Here is a 26,488-nt window from a genome sequence, read left to right on the forward strand (position 1 = left end):
TAAGGGATAACACAGTTCCGCTACCACCTTGGAACTTAAAAAGCCGACCGGTGGCGGGATAATCATCCAACTGCTGGCTTTGAAATACACAGGCCGAAGACGGGCAGCACCGTCTTCGGTGCGACAAAGCCACAAAGCCAAAGCGGTCACCAACCCGCCTGCCCAGCGTGGTGACTATGGGCAAAACACATGAGTTCACGTTATTTTTAGCGTAAACTTGTGGAGGACTATGTCCAGCAGTGGACTGTATAGGCTGTAATGATGAGTGAAACGGGAAGAAGGAAACCGATTCACGGTCGGGTCGGTGGGGGTCGAACCCCGGTATGCCCCTAGCTGGACCGACGATCTACGTAATATCACCGGTGGTGGCTGAATGAGGATTGTGGAAAACCGCGATGTCTAGCGCGAACTCGGGTAGGCTTACGTCCAGCAGTGGAACGCGATAGGCCGGACCGACCGACCGACCGAGGTCGGCGGGGACGGTACAAAGATAGCGAGGAGCCGAAGGTGTAGTGAAGTCGGGCGGCCGATGGGCGGCAGTGCAGTGTCCGTGCCCGCAGCTGGCGGCGGACCCGCGCCGGCCGGTGTTCGTGTCGCTGGCGGGCGCCGTGCGCACGCTGGCGCCGCGCCCGCCCCGCCCGCCCCGCGCCGCCCACCGCCAGCTCTACCTCGGTACCTACTCCTGCTCTTTCTTTACACGTTCTATTCACACACTATTCATTTTAGAACTGAAACTTCTTTAGGCGCACGACGGTTTGGGGATGCAGAGGAACAAGGTGTTGAGTTCCTCGTCCGCCATCGCAAAGGGAGGATCCTCCGACCAGACGGTTGTTGTGTCCGGCGGGCTACTGGCCCAACGGTTGTTGTCGGGATCTTGTATATATATTTAATTACTTTGAAAACTCTAATAGCGCGATGTAGCATACGTTAGTTTTTCTCTAATTACGTAGTTTCGTAGTCGTTCGTATTTCGCGTGATAGATGTCGCCACAACGGTAACATCTTCATGGATGAAACGGCAACGGTTTGATGAAACGGCAACGTTTTTGTCGATGGCGCTTGAACGGAAATCTAAAGCTTTAAATTTGTAAAAATATAAACGAGACTTAAAAATTAGTTTGCCAAAGAGGTTTCACTTCTGATGTGTATACTTTGTACGCACGCACTTTTTTTTTACTATACATATAAAATTTTATCTAACGTATCATTTATTAAAAATAATTAAACATCTTGCGCAACGGCCACAGCACTGGTTTGAGACTTCCGCGCTGGCGGTTGCGGGTTCGATCCCCGCACGTGGCAAACTTTTGTATTAGCCATACAGATTTGTGTGTTTCCGGACCCCCGGAATAGAGAATAATCCTACTGGGGGGCATTAAGTGTGAGGTGTTAATTTTTAATTTTTTTTTGACGTGATAATGTCTCATAAATCGGTGAAAACCGGCCGCACCACGAAAAAGTGTCACGTTCCGCCTGAGCCTGAGGGTGCAAGCGAGAGCGCGGAACAAGAGATAGAGAGGCACAATCGGCCCAAAAGTTGGCTTGTGACACATTTCTCTCTTTTCGTGTGACGTCAGAGCCAGCAGTTCAAATCAATTCAGTGATAATAATTCATTTCAAATGATCATCAATGTTTCTTTATGACCACGTAAGACTATCGTCCGTTAACCGACTTTACAGACAACCATTTTTTTTCGAACTGAAAATAATTCAGTTTTCAATATATTTTGGTAAGGCTTCAGATTAAGAACCATCGAATTATCTAAGCTTAAAATTTGACTGTTTATCGGCATAATTTCATAAAAAAAAAAAAAAAAAAAAAATAACCCTAACCTATCTAACTTCCAAATTAGACCGTATATCAACATAATTACGTTACAAAAAAAATTAACCCTAACCTATGTAACTTCCAAATTAGACCGTTTATCAACATAATTTAGTTACAAAAAAAAAAACAACCCTAACCTATCTAACTTCCAAATTAGACCGTTTATCAACATAATTTCGTTACAAAAAAAACCTTTACCTATCTAACTTCCAAATTAACCGTTTCTCAACATAATTTCGTTACAAAAAAAAAAAAATAACCCTAACTTATCTAACTTCCAAATTAGACCGTTTATCAACATAATTTCGTTACAAAAAAAAAACAACCCTAACCTATCTAACTTCCAAATTAGACCGTTTATCAACATAATTTAGTTACAAAAAAAAAAAAAACAACCCTAACCTATCTAACTTCCAAATTAGACCGTTTATCAACATAATTTCGTTACAAAAAAAACCTTTACCTATCTAACTTCCAAATTAACCGTTTCTCAACATAATTTCGTTACAAAAAAAAAAAAATAACCCTAACTTATCTAACTTCCAAATTAGACCGTTTATCAACATAATTTCGTTACAAAAAAAACCTTTACCTATCTAACTTCCAAATTAACCGTTTCTCAACATAATTTCGTTACAAAAAAAAAATAACCCTAACTTATCTAACTTCCAAATTAGACCGTTTATCAACATAATTTCGTTACAAAATAAAAATAACCCTAACCTATCTAACTTCCAAATTAGACCGTTTATTAACATAATTTCGTTACAAAAAAAACCTTTACCTATCTAACTTCCAAATTAACCGTTTCTCAACATAATTTCGTTACAAAAAAAAAAATAACCCTAACTTATCTAACTTCCAAATTAGACCGTTTATCAACATAATTTCGTTACAAAAAAAAATAACCCTAACCTATCTAACTTCCAAATTAGACCGTTTATCAACATAATTTCGTTACAAAAAAAAATAACCCTAACTTATCTAACGTCCAAATTAGACCGTTTGTCTACATAATTTCGTTACAAAAAAATAATCCTAACCTATCTAACTTCCAAATGACGGTTCTTAATCTAAAGCCTAGCCTATATTTTTTGCTGTCCGCCTCTACTACATAGTTATTTTTAACAGCCGACCTATGTAATATTTACAGACATAATAAGTGATAGATCTATATATACAAATAACGTTAGTTAAATAAATTAAAATACAAAACAGTAAGGATATACTTCACGAAGGACAAAACGGAAATATTTATTTTTCATCCATTAACTCGTAAATTACTAAACCAATTTCAACATATTTACAACTGACTTGCTGCATTACCCTAGAGGAACTTAGATAATTTAGGCTATAAAACTTCACACTATAAGTCACGGTAGTGGAACAATAGCTATGTGTTGTGTCATATCATTATGTGTATCAGGTTTGGGTGTGGCGTGTGCACTACTGGCCGCGGGGGCTTTGGCGATCGTTTTGAGGAAACTGTGGGTCAAGCGAGCACGCAGGTATGATTTACTATATCTCCTATACTCTCTTGATTTGATTAACTTTTCAAACCAACTAATTCGGCAAAGTGTACGGTTCCCCTGACCGCAAGAAATTAACCTGTAATATCCCATTGTTCGGCATAGGTTTGGCATATTCTCCATATAAGGGAAGGATTGGAACTGGAACTAAATCCACCGCGCAGCTCCATCTGGCGGATATGTTCCCTACTATGAGTAACGATCGCTATCAGATATTTATGATAACAACTTGCTTTGAGGCACGGTGGGGATACCCACAAGGAAATACATCCAAAGCGAAAAGAAATTATTGTACAAATAAAATATCCACCCCAAGCGGGAATCGAACCCAAAAACCGTCGGTGCTTTAGGCAACCACTCACACCACTATACCAGAGCCGTTGTTAGCAGCGGTTGGCAAGCAGTCACCGTAGCTTATAGACGCCTGCAACACTAGAAGTATGGCAAGCGCGTTGCCGACCCTTCCGCCGACCCTTTCCAGGAGCTCTGGTCACCTTACTACAGGAACACAACACTGCTTTAGAGCAATATCTAGCTAAATTAGCTGTGATCTTCTGTAACTCGAGAGTCGAGGTACTTTCTCAGACGGGCTGCTCCAGATTTTGAACATATTTCTTCCGATGCCTCAATAGAAACTATGCAATATGACGACGATATTAAACGCAACAGTTGACAGTATAACAGACATTTTTGAAGTTTGGTAAAACAGAAGCTTCTCTTCCAAAACAAAATAAAATTTGAAAAAGATTGCATGATTATTTGAATGTTGCATTGCAATGGCGGGAAAAAAATATTCTCATTTTATAATATAGGAACGATGCAACCATTTACTTGTTAGATTACTCTTTATATAAATAGGAGAATTAAAATTTTAATTGATTTTTATAAATATTAGAAAAATTGTTTTTTGGCGACTGATTAAGTATCATTATAATTATGCTTTTGTGGAGTCCCACTATCAAATTTTAGATATGTGTGTATGTTTTAAGATTTTTATTAATATTCCAGAGCAAGGAGGACGCCCGTCGCGACAGCTGAAGGACAGGAAGAAGAGGGCTCTGAAATGAAGGTAGGTCTTAAAATATTATTGAATTGATGTCATTGTTGTCATTTACGATATTTTTTTGCTAGCTGACCAAATATCCTGTCTATTGTGGTACTATTATTGACTAAAGATTTTGATTCTTAGTTTATAAAAAAAGAGGTTACATTTAAAAGTTCGTGAAAACTTTGAAGATAGTAATAGTAGAACTCGTTATCGCTCTCTTATAAGCCATTAAGTATTCTAGAAAAGTTTTTCGACAAACTTTGCTGTTTCTGTAACACAATGTAATGTAATATAATGTAATGTAGGTACGCAAGTGACAAAATACTCTTTAATCCATCGACACTCGGTCTACCAGGTCGGTCGCAGAAGCTCAGATTTTTTAGCTCCTTAATAGTTTTGCCCTGGTAGTGTCAGTTTCATGTCACTGTTCAGATTGCATGTAATGCCGTGCTTAGGTGAAGGCAGCTAAAAAAGCTATTATAAAAATTTGATGACATTAATTTTTTTATGATCACAATTTTTTATAATTTATATTATAAATGGAGTTGAAACAAATCCCAAACCTCGAATTCGACGAACTGAGACATGTATACACACCCCTCACTGCCACTAAGGTGTCAGATGTTGTGACAGGTGCGCGCGGGCGGCGGCGCGGGCGAGCCGCTGCTCAACGGGCACGTGCGCGTCACCGACAACCCCGCCGTGAGTACCGCGCACGTGCGCGTCACCGACAACCCCGCCGTGAGTACCGCGCACGTGCGCGTCACCGACAACCCCGCCGTGAGTACCGCGCACGTGCGCGTCACCGACAACCCCGCCGTGAGTACCGCGCACGTGCGCGTCACCGACAACCCCGCCGTGAGTACCGCGCACGTGCGCGTCACCGACAACCCCGCCGTGAGTACCGCGCACGTGCGCGTCACCGACAACCCCGCCGTGAGTACCGCGCACGTGCGCGTCACCGACAACCCCGCCGTGAGTACCGCGCACGTGCGCGTCACCGACAACCCCGCCGTGAGTACCGCGCACGTGCGCGTCACCGACAACCCCGCCGTGAGTACCGCGCACGTGCGCGTCACCGACAACCCCGCCGTGAGTACCGCGCACGTGCGCGTCACCGACAACCCCGCCGTGAGTACCGCGCACGTGCGCGTCACCGACAACCCCGCCGTGAGTACCGCGCACGTGCGCGTCACCGACAACCCCGCCGTGAGTACCGCGCACGTGCGCGTCACCGACAACCCCGCCGTGAGTACCGCGCACGTGCGCGTCACCGACAACCCCGCCGTGAGTACCGCGCACGTGCGCGTCACCGACAACCCCGCCGTGAGTACCGCGCACGTGCGCGTCACCGACAACCCCGCCGTGAGTACCGCGCACGTGCGCGTCACCGACAACCCCGCCGTGAGTACCGCGCACGTGCGCGTCACCGACAACCCCGCCGTGAGTACCGCGCACGTGCGCGTCACCGACAACCCCGCCGTGAGTACCGCGCACGTGCGCGTCACCGACAACCCCGCCGTGAGTACCGCGCACGTGCGCGTCACCGACAACCCCGCCGTGAGTACCGCGCACGTGCGCGTCACCGACAACCCCGCCGTGAGTACCGCGCACGTGCGCGTCACCGACAACCCCGCCGTGAGTACCGCGCACGTGCGCGTCACCGACAACCCCGCCGTGAGTACCGCGCACGTGCGCGTCACCGACAACCCCGCCGTGAGTACCGCGCACGTGCGCGTCACCGACAACCCCGCCGTGAGTACCGCGCACGTGCGCGTCACCGACAACCCCGCCGTGAGTACCGCGCACGTGCGCGTCACCGACAACCCCGCCGTGAGTACCGCGCACGTGCGCGTCACCGACAACCCCGCCGTGAGTACCGCGCACGTGCGCGTCACCGACAACCCCGCCGTGAGTACCGCGCACGTGCGCGTCACCGACAACCCCGCCGTGAGTACCGCGCACGTGCGCGTCACCGACAACCCCGCCGTGAGTACCGCGCACGTGCGCGTCACCGACAACCCCGCCGTGAGTACCGCGCACGTGCGCGTCACCGACAACCCCGCCGTGAGTACCGCGCACGTGCGCGTCACCGACAACCCCGCCGTGAGTACCGCGCACGTGCGCGTCACCGACAACCCCGCCGTGAGTACCGCGCACGTGCGCGTCACCGACAACCCCGCCGTGAGTACCGCGCACGTGCGCGTCACCGACAACCCCGCCGTGAGTACCGCGCACGTGCGCGTCACCGACAACCCCGCCGTGAGTACCGCGCACGTGCGCGTCACCGACAACCCCGCCGTGAGTACCGCGCACGTGCGCGTCACCGACAACCCCGCCGTGAGTACCGCGCACGTGCGCGTCACCGACAACCCCGCCGTGAGTACCGCGCACGTGCGCGTCACCGACAACCCCGCCGTGAGTACCGCGCACGTGCGCGTCACCGACAACCCCGCCGTGAGTACCGCGCACGTGCGCGTCACCGACAACCCCGCCGTGAGTACCGCGCACGTGCGCGTCACCGACAACCCCGCCGTGAGTACCGCGCACGTGCGCGTCACCGACAACCCCGCCGTGAGTACCGCGCACGTGCGCGTCACCGACAACCCCGCCGTGAGTACCGCGCACGTGCGCGTCACCGACAACCCCGCCGTGAGTACCGCGCACGTGCGCGTCACCGACAACCCCGCCGTGAGTACCGCGCACGTGCGCGTCACCGACAACCCCGCCGTGAGTACCGCGCACGTGCGCGTCACCGACAACCCCGCCGTGAGTACCGCGCACGTGCGCGTCACCGACAACCCCGCCGTGAGTACCGCGCACGTGCGCGTCACCGACAACCCCGCCGTGAGTACCGCGCACGTGCGCGTCACCGACAACCCCGCCGTGAGTACCGCGCACGTGCGCGTCACCGACAACCCCGCCGTGAGTACCGCGCACGTGCGCGTCACCGACAACCCCGCCGTGAGTACCGCGCACGTGCGCGTCACCGACAACCCCGCCGTGAGTACCGCGCACGTGCGCGTCACCGACAACCCCGCCGTGAGTACCGCGCACGTGCGCGTCACCGACAACCCCGCCGTGAGTACCGCGCACGTGCGCGTCACCGACAACCCCGCCGTGAGTACCGCGCACGTGCGCGTCACCGACAACCCCGCCGTGAGTACCGCGCACGTGCGCGTCACCGACAACCCCGCCGTGAGTACCGCGCACGTGCGCGTCACCGACAACCCCGCCGTGAGTACCGCGCACGTGCGCGTCACCGACAACCCCGCCGTGAGTACCGCGCACGTGCGCGTCACCGACAACCCCGCCGTGAGTACCGCGCACGTGCGCGTCACCGACAACCCCGCCGTGAGTACCGCGCACGTGCGCGTCACCGACAACCCCGCCGTGAGTACCGCGCACGTGCGCGTCACCGACAACCCCGCCGTGAGTACCGCGCACGTGCGCGTCACCGACAACCCCGCCGTGAGTACCGCGCACGTGCGCGTCACCGACAACCCCGCCGTGAGTACCGCGCACGTGCGCGTCACCGACAACCCCGCCGTGAGTACCGCGCACGTGCGCGTCACCGACAACCCCGCCGTGAGTACCGCGCACGTGCGCGTCACCGACAACCCCGCCGTGAGTACCGCGCACGTGCGCGTCACCGACAACCCCGCCGTGAGTACCGCGCACGTGCGCGTCACCGACAACCCCGCCGTGAGTACCGCGCACGTGCGCGTCACCGACAACCCCGCCGTGAGTACCGCGCACGTGCGCGTCACCGACAACCCCGCCGTGAGTACCGCGCACGTGCGCGTCACCGACAACCCCGCCGTGAGTACCGCGCACGTGCGCGTCACCGACAACCCCGCCGTGAGTACCGCGCACGTGCGCGTCACCGACAACCCCGCCGTGAGTACCGCGCACGTGCGCGTCACCGACAACCCCGCCGTGAGTACCGCGCACGTGCGCGTCACCGACAACCCCGCCGTGAGTACCGCGCACGTGCGCGTCACCGACAACCCCGCCGTGAGTACCGCGCACGTGCGCGTCACCGACAACCCCGCCGTGAGTACCGCGCACGTGCGCGTCACCGACAACCCCGCCGTGAGTACCGCGCACGTGCGCGTCACCGACAACCCCGCCGTGAGTACCGCGCACGTGCGCGTCACCGACAACCCCGCCGTGAGTACCGCGCACGTGCGCGTCACCGACAACCCCGCCGTGAGTACCGCGCACGTGCGCGTCACCGACAACCCCGCCGTGAGTACCGCGCACGTGCGCGTCACCGACAACCCCGCCGTGAGTACCGCGCACGTGCGCGTCACCGACAACCCCGCCGTGAGTACCGCGCACGTGCGCGTCACCGACAACCCCGCCGTGAGTACCGCGCACGTGCGCGTCACCGACAACCCCGCCGTGAGTACCGCGCACGTGCGCGTCACCGACAACCCCGCCGTGAGTACCGCGCACGTGCGCGTCACCGACAACCCCGCCGTGAGTACCGCGCACGTGCGCGTCACCGACAACCCCGCCGTGAGTACCGCGCACGTGCGCGTCACCGACAACCCCGCCGTGAGTACCGCGCACGTGCGCGTCACCGACAACCCCGCCGTGAGTACCGCGCACGTGCGCGTCACCGACAACCCCGCCGTGAGTACCGCGCACGTGCGCGTCACCGACAACCCCGCCGTGAGTACCGCGCACGTGCGCGTCACCGACAACCCCGCCGTGAGTACCGCGCACGTGCGCGTCACCGACAACCCCGCCGTGAGTACCGCGCACGTGCGCGTCACCGACAACCCCGCCGTGAGTACCGCGCACGTGCGCGTCACCGACAACCCCGCCGTGAGTACCGCGCACGTGCGCGTCACCGACAACCCCGCCGTGAGTACCGCGCACGTGCGCGTCACCGACAACCCCGCCGTGAGTACCGCGCACGTGCGCGTCACCGACAACCCCGCCGTGAGTACCGCGCACGTGCGCGTCACCGACAACCCCGCCGTGAGTACCGCGCACGTGCGCGTCACCGACAACCCCGCCGTGAGTACCGCGCACGTGCGCGTCACCGACAACCCCGCCGTGAGTACCGCGCACGTGCGCGTCACCGACAACCCCGCCGTGAGTACCGCGCACGTGCGCGTCACCGACAACCCCGCCGTGAGTACCGCGCACGTGCGCGTCACCGACAACCCCGCCGTGAGTACCGCGCACGTGCGCGTCACCGACAACCCCGCCGTGAGTACCGCGCACGTGCGCGTCACCGACAACCCCGCCGTGAGTACCGCGCACGTGCGCGTCACCGACACCCCCGCCGTGAGTACCGCGCACGTGCGCGTCACCGACAACCCCGCCGTGAGTACCGCGCACGTGCGCGTCACCGACAACCCCGCCGTGAGTACCGCGAATGTTCTGTTATTTTGACTCTGTGGCCCATCAGGCGAATTCGTAGACCTTCTAGGAGCAACATTTTAGTTTAAGTCTTTCGATCGATGTTCAAACGTAGGCATACTCTATGTACGAAAATATCAATATACCTAATTAAGAACGCGTTAGACAATGATTGAGCTTACCGATTTAGAATCAGTAAACGATTGGTGGTAAATTTTATGCCTGATGGGTCTCCAATAGCTCTGTAAATACACGACACACTGAGAGAAATAAAGTACTAACAGACTTTTATGCATCAGTCAAAAACACCAAACGGAAGAATGAAAAATTGTCGTCGGACCGAACAATCGTACGACGTGTTCGACATGTCGCGGCCCGAGCTGGACGTGACCGTGGAGACCGCGCTGGACGCCAGCGAGCGCCTCGAGCTCTCCGACCTCGGCGACCTCGGTGACCTCGGCGACCTCGGCGATCTCTCGGCGCTGGACACCTCTCGGCCTCGGGACGACCTCTGCCCGAGACAAAAGCTGGATGACAATATGAACGCCTTCCGCGTCGACGGCGGCGAAGTCCAGCCCACGCTTCAGCCCAACGGCTGAGGAGCTATAGGAAACTACAAGGGTGTAGGCGACACCGATCCCGACTAGTTCAGCTGAGTGGGAGATTTTATACAGTTCATACGGTCGCGGGGATAACGTTTCGTTCCTAGTAGACTTTATTTTACAGACGAAGGCTGATTTTAAATGTAATACAATACTACGGGTTATTTAGTTCGGAGGCGATATCGCTTCCGCGTTTAGTTATTCTCGCTCGAGTCCGCAGTCCGTTTAAAGTTAATATCGTATGTACATAGGTTCGTTAGTGTTCTCCGCGTGTCCATCGGCCTGAGATTATGATCACAGAGACAATAAGTATGACGTCATTACTGTCTCGTGACGTCACGCACTCGGCCACGTACGTGCCGGTCGAGTGCCTTCGTATACACAACACCTCATTTAATATAATAGATCACCGTTAGTGCAACTTGAGCGTACAAAATATAGACCAAAATTATATCCAAACAGCCCTCTATTACCTGATACGTGTAAATAATTCGAGCGTATTTATTGTTCTTTTTTTTGTCATAGACAGTTCTTAGACAAAGCCTTAGAAGCTATCGGCTACCTTCATAATTTACATTCCACACGAAATATATAATTATATATCGCACCAGTGAAGTTATTCTAATTTTTTTTTTATGAAACGCACATTTTTTTCATATATTATATACATGTTAAAGTTTTATAGCAAGTTAATCACGACAAACAATGTTTAATACATAGACGCGGAAAATAAAAATACGTAGATAGTATAAAAGAATATAAAGTGTAAAATATTCGAAAAAAAAATATTAAAATATAATATTAAATAATAAAATAAAAATATATTGCAACGAACTAATGATATTATGTAAAGTACATGAAATAGTTATATGCGTAACTCGTTATCGTTAAAATGTTACAAAAAAAAGTTATATTATATACCTCCGGTGACAATTGAACTTGGCGGGTTTTTTTTTTCGAAAAAAAAAGTAAAAAAAAAAAAACAAGTTCGTTGTTCATTATTCCATATCACAATTTGAATCTACCTCATTTTATTCGTTGTAAGGTTCTTTTAGATGTTACGACTAATGTTGAATCGTTTAAGTTTTTTTCTAATGCCCGACGACGCAACGTCCCCACGGCATAATTCTGGTTAGGTAGTGTTTATTTTATTTATTCTAGCTGTATAAGTTTCTTAAAAACCCAGTTGTGTACTCTGTTATATTTCAGTTTTCAGTTTGTTCCAAGTTTTAAAAATATAAAGATATCTTCCTTAAGACTCACACGGTTAAACCGATTAGTTTTTCAATGACGCGTACGTCTTTCTAATAGTTTTATTTGATTTTATATACGTAAATAACTTTAAATATTCCGAAAAAAAATTTACACCTCTATTTAAAATATTTTTTTTTTGATAATATTAATAGATTTGGTCAATAAATTATTAACTTTTTTACACGTTTAGTACGGAATTGCAAAATAACTTTTGACATACTAGGCGTAGCAGAAACTACACATAGTTATTATATTTGGAATATTGCAATTTTTTTCTTTTGTTTCAAATTTGTAACGTTTATAAATTTATAAATGACGCGAAGCACTTAGGTACAATATATATCGTAAGTGGTATTAATAAGCTGCGTGTTTTAAAAGGTCATCAAAAATTCCATTTTACAAAAAAATAGTACTACAAAAAAAACATAAAAAAATCCAAAATATTTTTTTTAGAATAAAAAATAAAAATAATATTGTGTCTTTTTAAACACCAACGGCGTTTGTAAATATAATGTAAACTCAGTTTAAAATATAATTAAATGAAAAGGAATCGCCGACAATGTACCTGAATCTTCAATTACACTGAGCTAACTTAGGACTAGTGTTAGGATCTTAAAAGTCTAGAATTTTATCTTTGACGCTAGGTTTTTGTCACAGGGTCTTAAGCTTCGATTATTAGATTAGGGCACGTTGAAACAAGTCGGTTTATTATTATATTTACGTTTTTTTCTTAATGCTTTAGCGTGTGCTGGAATTTCGCTGTTGTCTACAATTACAATGGAGTTATATTATATAAAATTATATCGATGTACTATTGAAGCTGCTTCTGCATGAATTCTGAGATAAATCAAGCTTACTGAACAGCAATCATCATAAATATGTTACAGATTTAAAATGTGTGTCAATGTTTGAATTTGTTAATTTATTTCACCGAAATGTCACTTGTCAAGTTAAAATTACCAAATACAGACTTAATACATCTAAGAAAACTAAAAGTAAATCTCAGTTTGAACAATCAAACTGCTGCAAATAATTTCAAGTTCTTTAGATGCATGAGAATTAAAAAAATTGGTGATTTTAACTACACAAGTTGTGTGAATTATGTCCGTCAAACACTAAATAATATATCTGTGTAAAAAGATCTAGTACAATATGTTAAATGCTCCTCATAATAGAGAAAAAATCTTATTTGTATCTCGGACCAATTACCAACCTAACAATTGCAATGTATAAGTTATCTGTGTTGCCACTTAATAAAAAAAAATATACCTCACGTGTTTGAAAACAATTTGTAAACTTTTAACTGGCGACACTGAACCAATGACACATAAATAATAGACAAATAGATTAAAATTAAGTATAGGTTATATATGACTACGGTACTACGTTCACATGTTCACTCGAGGTTGTGTTTTTTTAATTAATTTCAAATCATTTTTTTATAAAGTAGCCATATTGTATTGTGGTTATACAACTCGACTGTTGTATTAAATTTTTATATTTTTATATATAACAGACGTAAATTAAGTCTTCTATGTTCGTCATGTCGTAAACAATGAAATATTTTATTTAAATTTTACAATAGTTCAAATGAATTTTATTAAACATTTTCAGAGTTGTTTCCATAGTTATGTTGACCAACGTAAAATAAAGATCTGTTTTCAGTTTTCTCATGAACTAAATTATTAGTTTAAAGCAATAATCGATACCTGAACGTACAACGTTTATTTATTATCGTATTAAGGGCGTACAGTTTGAAAATGCAATTTATATTTAGGGCCGGTTTCCCTGGTTGTGATTACCCTGCAAATAATTTAGGAAAAAAGTTTAATCCGCTCTTAAATCAGACTGTTAACATCAGGAGATAGAATAGGCCACTAGGACCCGTTTCTCATTAATTGACAAACTACAACAATATTGTAGAATTCAATGAAAAATGATATATCAAAAATTGTTGGAAACCATCTTACGTCACATACGGTTATCCTCAACCGGAGTAACGAGCTCTAAAAATTTAAATTATAACACTAGTATTTAAAGAAAACAAGGATTTATTATAGATTAACAGTTACGTGTTTCATGATATTAATTTAAAACCAGTAATATAATGTAGTTTTCAGTTAAATGGCTTGTCCGTCCTTGGAGTGAATAAAACATAAGCCTGATGAACGTGCCTCGGTAAAATTATTTCGAATCTCATTTTATTAATCGTTACGACTCAAAAGGACATGGGTTTTATAATCTACGGTACGGTGGGAGCAGGATGGCGCTGATTTTAAATAGTGTAGAAATGAAAGTCTTAACGTAAATAATTAAATAAAATGACTACATAGCTGCAGTAAAATAAGACATTTACGTAAGAAGTTAAATTGTATTTAAGGAATCTTTGTAAAAGCTAAAAGCTTAAGTAATTTTTGTTTAATTATTACACACATAGATATAAATACGATTAAAATACGAATAAAAGGGTGAGCAGAAGTAATGTAAAAAAAAAAACCGATAAAGTGTTACAGCGCCATCTAGGTGTTCCCTGTGAAAGAGATTTTGTTACAGATCGTTTTTTTCATTCCATTATTTTATATCAATAGCAATTTATACAACACATTCCACTTATAAATATATGGCTGCAATAGATTCCCGCGCAGATTTAGTTGTACACTGTTTTACTATGAACTGGCAACATCGCGGCGAAACAGATACATAATTATAGTTTTTTTTTTTTAGTTCATCGAATATCCCGTGTTTATTTTTACAGTCGTCGCGATGTTGCTATTCATATATATTATATTTTAATTATATTATCACAAAATGCAATAGTCTAGCAAAATAACTGTTAATACTTTTTAATAATCGAATGCACATGATACAATTATCGATTTTGTTCACTTTACAATAAGATTTAATTTACAGCGACGGTGTTGAATGTACTTAGACAAATGCGTCCAGTTAATGGTTTTACAATCAGCTCTTTATTTATGTGTTTATTTTATTATTATTATTTTTTAATTTATATTTTTCTTCTTCGATGTTATTAGAAAGGTGTTTCTTCTCAACTTTTTGTTTGTTTTGTGTTTGCATCACAGCTTGCGTTTTCTTTATATTTGTTTCTTTATGTTGGTACGAGAACGGTTCGGCGTTAAGAGCGACTTGTGATAAGTCAAAAGATAGAAAAAAAAAACAAACCCTACTGCTTTAAAGTAGTGGTCAAACTTGTTAAAGTAACAATTTGCTTTTTCCATAAAACTAAATTTTATGAAACATTTAAAATATTTTTATGACATGACCATTCAGAAGCTTGACTCAAGACTGAAATGAAACTCATCACAAGTCGCGCTTATTTAGATGTTTAGGTTAAGAAGTTGTTGCGTATTTAACATACTTACATGTAATTGTATATTGCGGCTCACAATGAGTACGAATTAAGTTAAAGTACTGAAATATTTCGATTAAATTTTGGGGATACCATTTATGTCATTTTTGACAGATTGAAAGTTGTTGCCATTTCCTTTTCAAGTGAAACGAAAGTTACTTTTTAAATGAAATGTAGTTTCTTTACAAATCCGTAAATAATTTCATTGTAAACAGATTGAACTTTTATTTTTTATCTTTATTTAAAAAAAGAAATCACGAAATATAAATCGGAGTATTTCAGTTAATTTTAAGGATAAGATGTAAGATTTTCATCGTTGATTTTTAGGAACATGATATTTAGGAAGAATTACGAATAGGTGAATCTTAATATTGGAAAGAGAATTTTATATAATTTGTATACTTTATTTTATATTTTAAAAACTAGTAAGAAACATCAAGATAAAGTAATTTATTTAAATTATGTGTACATTTCTATTTCATGATTTCAAAAAAAAAAAAAAAAAAAATAACTACAAAATGAAAACTATAATATTCCCACTTTTTACTTAGAATTGCTATTTATAAAAATAAAAAAAAAAAACTATTTTAAAATCCTCGTATATTCTTAAGTTTCATGTTTCCAAAATTCAACGAATTAGTTGTAAATTATAATTGAATCTACCTCAACCAAATTACCCACTAACGTCGTTTATAAGTGTTCTCTTGAGTCTTATAATTATAACTAATGAATAACTGAAGTGTAGTGTTTTTGATAAAAAAGTTATTATTAGTTCCAACTTCACATTTTGATATGGTAACTATTGTTACCAACAATATTGAATGTGGTTGACGGTGAGTTGCTGCGGTATTGTCAAGATTGAAAACGATATTAAATTTGAAAATAAATGCTATCGTGACTTTTATTTTTTAACCTGGTAACACTTCCTTTAAAAAGTTTAAGATGTTTTACATCACTAAATGATAGCAGTCTATGACTTACCTCATCTATGTCATAAATAATCTATACATATAATAAAATGGTAGGAAAGTCAAAACTGTACCTTGAATATTTTTTTAAAAGAATACTTGGGGTGTGATCTACTATCGATACCGAAGCTAAAAATATAGTTTTTAGAATTTTTGTTTGTTTGCCTGTTTGTCTGTATGCATATCCGGGATAAACTCAAAAAGTACTGCATGGATTTATTTCAAATTTGGCACGAATATTATTAAGAAGTCGGGTCAACATATAGGCTACAAATTATCACGCTATCACCTACGGGGAACGAGCAGTGAACCTTTATTTCTTCAACGCATTCTGTAACAATGTGTAATCTAACGACGCGTATTTGAATGGTGTTATTATGTTAATAACAATGCTATAAGCTAGCTTCACACTATAAATAAAGACATTCTGTGGTATATTTAGTATCAGCATTGCACCCGTGCGAAGCCGGGGCGGGTCGCTAGTAGGTAATATAGCAGTTTTAACGGAGGTAGGACACAACAGGACCTACAAAAAATCTGGGGCAGCCCGACTGGGGAAATACTTATCTCGACCTTACAGAAGATCACAGCTAAATTGGGGGTAGGGTTGGTAAACGGGCTTGTATATAATGCTTCTGGTGTTGCAGGCTCTATAAGCTACAGTAATCGCTTATCATCAGATGAGCCTTACGTTTGTTTCCTGATCTAGTTGTAAAAAAACTAGACTAGTTATGAAGTTCTAGTGCAAAGGTTATTTTTAACATATAAATATAATTATAAACCAATGCACAATGGAATAACGACGCGCAGCATAACAGCGCTTGCATTCTCATGTCATTTGCGACCCGAAATGAATAAAGATTATGAGTTTTTCTAATGTAAGTGATGGCTCGCATATGGCTACTATGTTTAATATTGAACTTAAATAGTTACTACATTCAAATTAGCGATGGAAAGTGATATATTAGGTAGGCTAATTAGACACAACATGGTGGCAGAATAATGTATTTATTGTTTTCGTAACTGTACAAGGAGGCTCTGCCGACACAGACGTGACACGGCACTTTCTTCTTTACGCCTGAGTTTAGCCGCAAGCCGCGCCAGGCTGAAGCGCGAGCGAGGTTTTTCTCGACGAGTCCCTTGAAAAAAGTACCGACCGTCAACAATGTTTACGTTGTTTCAAAATTAAAGCCGTCAGATGGCAGCATTGCTGTATTGTCTCAAATTATATCTATTTATATATAATTTTAATTATTATATTCCAAAAACAAAAGCAATATTAAATTTTTTAGTTGTTATTTCCGATTGAGGCAATTATCTATAAAATGTAATATATAATTTATGTGGAGTAATTGTGAGGTTTTTAATTGTGTTTGCTGGTAAAAGAAAAAACTCCGACGGAATAACCGACTTCAATTACATCGACAAGTAATACAACGTGGGTAGATGAAAAAATTGTCAAGTAAATACGCATTATCAAAGCTTACTCCAAAATTTGTAATCAGATCTCGCTCGATTTAAATGTGACAACTTGATAAACATCGGCTTTACACCCAGTAAAAAGTTATGCGGACTTTAGAGGATTTCTCTCGAATTCTCTGGGATCCTATCATCGGATCCTGGTTTTCTTAGTACCCTTACACTTAGGATATCTACTTTCCGACAAAAAAAGAATTATCAAAATCGGTTCATAAACGACGAAGTTATCCCCGAACATACATTAAAAAAAGTTATATACGGTCGAGTTGAGTAGCCTTTTTTTGATGTGGGTTTAAAAGGGAGGCAAACAACCTTAGTGAATTAGTATATATGATTTATTCTTTATTGTACATATATTTATCTGTATTCAATTACATCTTTTGTACTTTTCCTTAATGTTATAAAAATATAATCCTTGAAAATTATTTATATCGCGTAATTTCCAATTAAAGATGTCCCAAACTTAATAATAAATATCAAGTCTCACGATTACGCATATTTAGAAAAGAAATTTTCATGATTGTTATAATATTGTCAGCACATAATTTCATGACTAAGGTAAAAAAACAGATAAATATCGTTATAGTTGAATTTACAAAAGAGTTTATTAAAAGATAAAATAGCATAGCAATGTGACTATACATACAAAATCAGTACAAACCTTCCGTAACTCTTTGCCAAGCCTCTCTGTCCACATTGACCATGCCAGTGGACGCGCTGCGACCTAGCGCCGACTCTGGCACACCCTGGTTCTCGCCCGCGTCACTTTCACAGCTGATACGACTGGACCTAATTATTAATAAAGATGCTTTGTAAATTCTTTTGTTTCTATCGCTTCGCATTTGTATTGGTATTTAATATTTTAAATATTCAATTTTATTATTAAATTTTATATTAAAAGCGTTGGTAAAAATTATGGAGGACAAAATAAATTAATTGAGGTCCTATTTAAGATAGGTTAGATCTATACGGACGGCTTTTTGGCTATTTTGTGACTATTAGTCTATATTAGAATTGAAAGTGAATCTAAAATGTGCTTACCTGTCACCTGGCCTTATTGTTAAATCAGTGGCCGAGCTAGTGCCTTCTCGTCTCATTGGAGTGGTTGAAGACAAAAACCTTTCTCTCGCCGCTCTAATACGAGCAGCTCTTTCTGACAGATGCGTAGCCATTTCCTCAGCTTGTCTGGACGGTACTGGGGTTTCCACGGCCGATAACGACCTCTCAAAATAACTAGGATTCTCTGCCATAAATCTTGACAAACTGGGAATAACGGATTCCGACTGTTGTCTTGCCACTGGAAATTGGGTTTCGACAGATTTTTCGTTTTTTCTTTTGATGTCCCTGTTTATAGGGACGATGGTGTCAGTACTTGCAGTAGGATTTTGAGTTTCTTGACCGTCTCCGATTTTCGATGGTGATATAAAACTCCTAGACTGTTCCGGATGCAGTGCGTTCGCGCTATGAGATTTCAAGACCCCGTCCTGTGTTTGTTGTGTTGGTAAGAGGGTTTTTTCAGCTGATGTCCGGTCACGTCTGGATAGCTGGCAGGCGCTCGCTGACTTTTTTACTTCTCTCTCGAGGAACGGGTTATTTCTAAAAAAAAAATAACGATTTTAGTTTTAATTCAAGCTTGCGAAAAAGTAATATAGTCTTTGTAAATTTAATTTCTCTTTCGTTCGTATGTACGAAAATAAATATAAAACTACGCTAAATATGCAGTACTTTTCGTAATATTTTAAATCTGTTTTATGATTGCAACCTTAAAAAAATGTACATTTTTTAACCTTATGTTAACACCAACAGGCATATCAGCAGGTCTACGTCTCTCGGATTTAGGTGATCGCCACGCAGGGGACGAAGCTCCACTACTGTTTGCTGATGGGGTTCCTGAAATAATAATTGATTTTTTATTCATTTATCCGACTCCCATTTTATTTAATTATGATTTATGATATGATGAGTTGGATGTAAAGGAGTAAATATCGATACCTCGGGGCTCAAAGGGCATAAGCACCAAAACTCGATTTTACAGGAGAGCCAAAAAACTAAAAAAAAAACCATTCTAGGACCAAAAGTTTTATTTTTTTTTGATGCAGAACTTTGTATAATTATATTTCAAATAAATTTAAAAGTAACAAAAATAGCTTGTCTATACGCCTCGGAAAATCGAATGATTGGGGCGTTTACACCCGAAAAATCAATGGATATTTGATTAGTGATGGTTGTAACCGTATATAAGTGTATAATCTATGGTTGTAACGGTCAATTTTCTCACTATTTTTATCAGTTTGTAGACAGCTGCTTTGTCTTCATTTAGGTAATCGATTTAAGTGCAATTTTTATGAACTTTATTAACTTTTGTATATAATTATGTACTTTATTAACCTTTTTATAGATTTTATTACCATTTATCGACTCAGATAACTAATTAATTATACAAATACCTAATTATTGATTTTATCTATACTTAATAGCCTAACCTATCTAAAACCTATTCCAAAACTCATTTATTATAAAAAAAAATGATAAATAAAATTCACTTGTTATTGAAAATATTGTTTATTAAACAAAGTAAGAAAAAGACTCTTATTTTTATATAATTTCAGTTGTAACGAAACATCTTATTATCGTAAAGCAGAGTGAACGATTAAAACTAAATTGTACTGAAATGGCAAGTACTTAGGTATCGCTACAAAATTTTGCGCTAATGTCTAATCTTCTGTTTAAAATGTATAGAAAATACAAGGAACTCTTGAGATCAATTATATATTATTTATGGAGTCTTTTGGTAAAAGTTATTAGGTAATCTTAAGTATTCCTACCTACTAAAACAGCAGACTCATTAAAATTTGACCATCCTTGAATAACGAATGTTTGACAAACATATTTATTATAAACAAATAATCTGTGAGGCTAATAAAACAACTGCTACTATTAAAAATCTATCTTACAATGAGAAAAATAAGTGCATAAACAAAATAAATTTCTGAATAGGATTCAGGGACAATGATAAATTCAATAATTTTTGCGTCACCTGCGTTACATATTATTTAAACAATTTTAGTCAATAATAGACTGTGGAACCATTACTATTACACATACATTTAATAAAATGACCAAAACTTAAATTTGGTTAAAAATATTATCACACTATAACGTTTAACTTAAACATTAATGACCCTTAATCAAGAAATCACAAGCAAAGCTCTCGCAATCACATAATATATAGGATGAATATATATAGATATGGTTGACCAATTAAGGGATAATTGTTAGACGTATGTGTCATTTTATTTTAGAGTACATAAATGTTTAAGGGTGTATCTGGTAAGTTGATTCTTTAGAAATGGTTATATTCGGGCTTAAGAACCACGTAAGAATATTCGTATCATCTACGGTGTCGTTTATTCCCATCACGTTTATGATTATTAACAATGATTGCTGTTACGACACAAAAACTGAAAAAATATGTTTTATTTTCTACAAAAAATAGGTCACTTTTTGGCAAATAGGAAGACTTTAAATATACAGATCGATAGAGGAGAAAAAAATAAGTAGGACTGCATTAAAAAGTCAATTTCGCCAAAATGGCGGTTACGCCCTTTGAGCCCCGAGGTATCGATATACAGCATTGAATATAAAAATGAACCAAGAGCATGAATGAATATGGCATATGGTTTTTATATATCCTTGAAGGATTAAAGCAAGGAGGAGTGTATTTTACCTTCTTCATTTATCTTTTTATTATACCGTTGTATCATAATACGAATGGATGGCGCCGTTTCTTTGGGTGCAGGTTTCCGTTGCGATGAAGGCGATAAAGGCAGGGGCGGTCTACTTCTAAACTTTTGTTCTTCGTCTAAATTATCACCGGAACCTTTCAATTTATGTTCTTGTTTTCCTCTGTTTTGTTCTGTTTGCGGTTTGGCTTCAGATTTTCTGCTCGGAGAAGGTACAGGTCTTACTTCGTCAAGATCTTCGACATCTACTGGAATAACAGCTCTAGGAATGGATTCGCCGCTTCTTACAACTGGTGAAAATATTTTCCTAGTTGTTTTTACGATTACTTCTGGTGAAACGTCTCGATTCTCAGGCGCCTTCAGTTTAAGTACAAAGACCTGAAATAGGAATTGCTAGATGCGATTTTGCTATATGAAATTGAATAAAGTCAAAATATAGTGTATTCAGTGATGTAGCGAGCTTAACTCACGCCCGGGGCACAATAAGTTTTAGCGCTCCCCACCCATTCGAAAACCATATCCAGCAATTTTTTGGTTTGCGGACCATTTGGTGCCACTTTGTGAGTAGCGCCTGGGTCATGATGGACTTGCCCCCTTCGCTACGCCACTGACTGTATTATTTTAAAAGTGCTATAGTACTGTACCGTAGGCTATTAAAAGTACTTTGTTAACTCAACCTTTATTGTGTTACCTCCTCGAACGTAAATCTGTTGAGATGACTTATGTTTATTGTATTTTGTCAATTTTTTTAAATTACTACAGATTTAATAATCATTCATTTAATTGAATAAATAGTTTTCAAGATTTGTTCAATTTGTTTGATAAAAAGTATGATTGACGTAAAAAATGCGAATGTGAACTCTGTTTTTATTGTAAGTACATATTGTTAGGTTTTACCTCTTCGTCGGAATCAGAGTGAAGAGGAGGTGTCCTAGGTTTTTCAGAAGGTCGACGTGGTCGTTTTCGTCTTCGTGGTATCTCAACGGTGACTGTATCGACTTCGGGTTCTGTGTCACTCTCCGACGGCTTCGACTGTTCTCTCTCAAGCCTAGCTCGGGATTTTGATTTCTTTTTAGCATTATTCTTATCTATATCTTTGCGTTTATAGTCATCTTTACTATCTTCATTGCTGTCTTTACCATTCTTTTCTTTAAGATTATCAAATTGTTTTAGATTTTTTACACTAGAAGTTTTGCTTGTTGACGGGCTTGACCTTTCGTATAAAGTATCTGGTTTGTAAACATTTGATTTAGCATTTTCTTCCTTGCAACGACTTGAACCTCTTTCTATTTCTTCAATGGTTTTTCTTATAAATTTTGCATCTTCTTCTATACTTGGTTGTCTAACCATCTTTGGTCTAGAACTCTTTTCTTGGACTGTTAACTGAAAAATGGTACATGTTCAATGATCTTAAATAATTATAAATAATTGTAGTAATAAAGAAAGTGACGCACTGGGCTACCTGTTCGCGGGATATCTTTGTTTTGATTGTTGTTTGTTCTTTAGTTTTCACGCAGCGGGAATCTGAAAGAACGACTGTGGGAATTTTCACATTCAGAATAAAAAACAACATAAGGTATAGGTTTTATTAATTTTCTTCGAATTGAAGTGTTATTTTATTACTATTTATTGTATTATTAACAGCATCGTAATACGATTGCAGTAAATCCTCACCAGCACCATTAGGCTGAACCACAGCAGTTCCAGTAACAGCGGAGCTGGTCTCGCACAAATGCCTCGCTTCGGCCTGTCCGTATGTGTAGACTGGTTTTTGAGGGGTGTGACGAGGTGACACGGCCACAAGAGGTGCTGCCGTGCAAATCTCCTCTGCTTCTACTTCAACGAGGACAGCTTCACGAGCGTTTCCTCCATCACATTCATCTGCACCGTCCAACTAGAAGACGAGTCATTAATGTTGGACTAGGTATTTGATAACACAGGAACAGCGCGGTGGGATCATCTCAGCACAATAGATCGAATCCTTTCTCCATATGAAGAAAAACACGTTTGTGCAGCTGCGGAATGTATAGGCTAACACCATCACGAAATAAGCTTGACCAATTAAGCTTGTTACAACTTCTTAGTTAGAAGTTATTTTACTAAAGAATATGCTATAAATATAATTCATTATTATCATCATCATTTCCACACCACAGGTGGTCTGGGTGTTTATGCAGTCCTTGTGGGTCTCCCCATCGTGCCTCAGAGAGCACGTTAAGCATTTGGTCCCGGTTGTTATCACGTACACCTGATAGCGATCGTTACATATATCATAGTAGGGAATATATCCGCCAACCCGCATTGGAGAAGCGTGGTGGATTAAGCTCTGATCCTTCTCCTACATAGGAAAAGAGATATTACAGGCTGAAGCGGTCATCATTTCAGCCTATTGCAGTCCACTGCTGGACATAGGTTTCCACAAATTCACGCTAAAATAGCTTGAACTCATGTGTTTTACCCATAGTCACTACGCTGGGTAGGCGGGCTGGTGACCGTAGGGCTGGCTTTGTCGCACCGAAGACGCTGTTGCCCGTCTTCGGCCTGTGTATTTAAAATCCAGTAGTCGGATGGTTATCTCGGTACCGACGGCTAGTGAAACTGCGTTATCCCTCACTCGCCTCTTACGACACCCACGGGAAAAGAGGGGGTGGTTATCTTCTTTAATGCCGTAGCCACACAGCATAATAAATATAATTACTTCAGAAGATTTTATTAGTGGTAAGAGGTTACTCACAGAATGTTCTCGCTCGTACTCCGATTCAATGTCATCAACATCATTGACGCTAAGGCTAGAGGCGTGTACTCTTCCCGAACCGGCAGAGGGCGCCACACTGCCGTCTGACTGCGTGCGTGTGAGCGGAGTAGCTGGGAGCTTCACCTTCGACTTGGCAGCGCGAAGCAGCGCTGATGTGGAAGCCTCAGGAGCAATGCCTCGAGACTTCTCCCATTCGTGTAGTTTACGAGTAAATGAGCGAGATATACCTGCAAATGAAATTTTAAGAAAGTATTACCATTTGTAGTTATTAAGATAATTTGGGATTGGTGGCAGTTTTTAAAGTGATTAATTAATTATTGTTTCTTTCTCTCTTTGAGTTACATATTTTTAAAACTATTCTTTTTATATTTACTATAAAGGTATTATGAATTATTAAATTACAATAATTTAAACGCTAATACTTGCCAGAAAGCTTATGCGAAAACTTGTCAATTACCTTGGAATTTAAAAAGTCCAGTGGATGTTTGCACTAGCACTTCATCTGGTTTCGCTTCTTCTTCCCAGGCAGGCACTGAATTTGTTTCTTTCATCCGTTTCCATGCATCTGAATCAATGTGTTAAATGGTGTCATAAAGTACCTATTTTACGAAAATAAATTGATAACAAAAGTGGCAAAGCAACAATAATGGCCAAATTTAAGACAAACATGGATGGAAATTAAAGAGGTATATGTATATGTCTATGAATATATATAGTCATATAGTAAATTTTCTTACTATATTTAGTGGTAGACCAAAATGTATAATGAAATTCCACGCAATAATGGAATGATAGAAAATTACCCCATTTCTTAAGAAAGTCGTCGCTCAGATCTTGTCGCGCTGGCACGGGTGGAGGCTGCCGTACACCTTTCAGTCTTTGCCATTCTGTGAGCTTCTTCCTGAAGTCTGCTGATAGTTGTTCCTCTGTCGCTACAGGTCTTGAAGCTATAGCATATTGTTTTTTTTTAATATAATATGAAAACAGATGAATTCATATTATAAATCAGATGATTTGTGTTTAATTATTTTACTTCACGGAGTTTCTTCTCATAAAGGCACTTTTACAACCAAAGATTTGAACAATCTTTAAAAAAAATGTGCTTTAGACCACACGATTGAAGTAAAACTTATTTAGCAATAGACCTGCACAACAGGCCTGCACTGTATATTAGATATACGAAACGTAACCGGCAATGAGAGAAAGAGAGAAAGAAAATGTGTGCTAGCACCTCTCTCTTGCTTCGTTCTCGCTTGCTACGCTCTCGGCACGCACTCACCAGCTTACTTCCAAATTCCTGCGTGTGTAGAGAAGTTTTACTACTAAAATACTTAAAAATATATGTGTATATATTAATATATAACGTTATAAGAATTGGCCCTACTCCTTTAAAACTGAGTTAATATTTGGGAATCCCGCGGTGAATTGTAAATCTGTTTTACCATTGCTACTAATCCAGAGAATGATGATTTGTAGCATTGTTATTTTTTATTTGCATTTTGAGTTTGCCTTTCAGCAGTTGTTACACTCTTACTATATTTGTATGAACGTATATCCTTTGTGTTTGTATAAACTATTGTTGGTGAACCTTAAAAAAGGAGCCTATGTTATCTTCGTAAAGTACAATAATTTTTGTGTTGTTAATATTTTTTACGATGCGTTGGCGCAACGGTTACAGCAGTGGATTGTGGCTGTTGCGGGTTCGATCCCCGCACATGACAAACTTTTGTATTGGCCATACAGATGTTTGCCGTGGTCAGATGTTTGCCATGGTCTGTCGTGTGAAATTTCTGAATAGTCGTAGGAAGGTAAGCCGTTGCGATTTGTTTTGTCGGCGATGATCAAGGTCTCGTGAAAAAAAGGTTGTAAGCGCCATGGAAAACACGCTGCTTACGCATTTGGATCAGTAATGTATTCTATCTTCTCTATTATACTAATATGTATTTCTTTCTTTTTTGTGGCGCATTTCCGTTTCATCGATTCACGACGATTCTAAAGAGGTTTCACTTCAAAAACTAAAGCTAAAAGCATAATAACATAAACAAACTTACTAGCATACAACTTCCCCTGTCTGTCTGAGAATTCTCTCCGCAGACGCGACTGGAGCGCCGCGTAGTCCCTCGCTATTTCCTCTCGCACCCCGCTCGCCTCACAACCGCTACTTACGCCCTCTGTATCTGGATTTATAGGCTTATGTTCACCTTTATTTATCATGATAACAATCTTTGATCAGAATATTACAAAGAATTGGTCAAAGATATTTGTTGAATTCACAAACTGGACATAATTATAGAAATGCAACATATGACCATAAATGACAATTGTGATTAATCTTGTTGATGAATAAGTAAATTTAATATTCTACAGATAATAAAGTATTAAAAAAAAACGAAACTTTCCAAAGACTTAAAAGTATCAATACATTGTCAAATTTTGACTGAAAAAACGCAAGGCCCGTTTGACATATCATCTTATAATTTTAAAATTTGCCGAAGAACTGAACTGAACTGCATTATATGTACACAGAAACGTAA

General features: G+C 41.8%; 2 protein-coding genes across 2 annotated transcripts in view; one reads left to right on the forward strand and one right to left on the reverse strand.

Annotated features, from left to right (window-relative positions):
• The window catches only part of LOC123657955 (protogenin A-like), a 30,859-nt gene extending 20,477 nt beyond the window's left edge, over positions 1–10,382 (forward strand). The window contains exons 18-21 of the mRNA XM_045593434.1: positions 561–672; positions 3,254–3,335; positions 4,365–4,425; positions 10,083–10,382. Of these exons, the coding sequence (XP_045449390.1) occupies positions 561–672; positions 3,254–3,335; positions 4,365–4,425; positions 10,083–10,382 (555 nt within the window). The remainder of the gene's footprint in view (positions 1–560; positions 673–3,253; positions 3,336–4,364; positions 4,426–10,082) is intronic.
• Positions 10,383–16,966: 6,584 nt separating this feature from the next.
• Positions 16,967–26,488, reverse strand: part of LOC123657956 — a 65,503-nt gene continuing 55,981 nt past the window's right edge. The window contains exons 6-17 of the mRNA XM_045593435.1: positions 26,006–26,131; positions 24,758–24,901; positions 24,412–24,519; positions 23,934–24,181; positions 22,874–23,093; positions 22,662–22,723; positions 22,097–22,582; positions 21,184–21,577; positions 19,244–19,346; positions 18,498–19,052; positions 18,118–18,245; positions 16,967–17,116 (exon numbers count right to left, since the gene is read on the reverse strand). Of these exons, the coding sequence (XP_045449391.1) occupies positions 16,986–17,116; positions 18,118–18,245; positions 18,498–19,052; positions 19,244–19,346; positions 21,184–21,577; positions 22,097–22,582; positions 22,662–22,723; positions 22,874–23,093; positions 23,934–24,181; positions 24,412–24,519; positions 24,758–24,901; positions 26,006–26,131 (2,705 nt within the window). The 3' untranslated portion in view covers positions 16,967–16,985. The remainder of the gene's footprint in view (positions 17,117–18,117; positions 18,246–18,497; positions 19,053–19,243; positions 19,347–21,183; positions 21,578–22,096; positions 22,583–22,661; positions 22,724–22,873; positions 23,094–23,933; positions 24,182–24,411; positions 24,520–24,757; positions 24,902–26,005; positions 26,132–26,488) is intronic.

This window comes from Melitaea cinxia, chromosome 11, assembly GCF_905220565.1.
Source record: "Melitaea cinxia chromosome 11, ilMelCinx1.1, whole genome shotgun sequence".
Lineage (NCBI taxonomy): Eukaryota > Metazoa > Arthropoda > Insecta > Lepidoptera > Nymphalidae > Melitaea > Melitaea cinxia.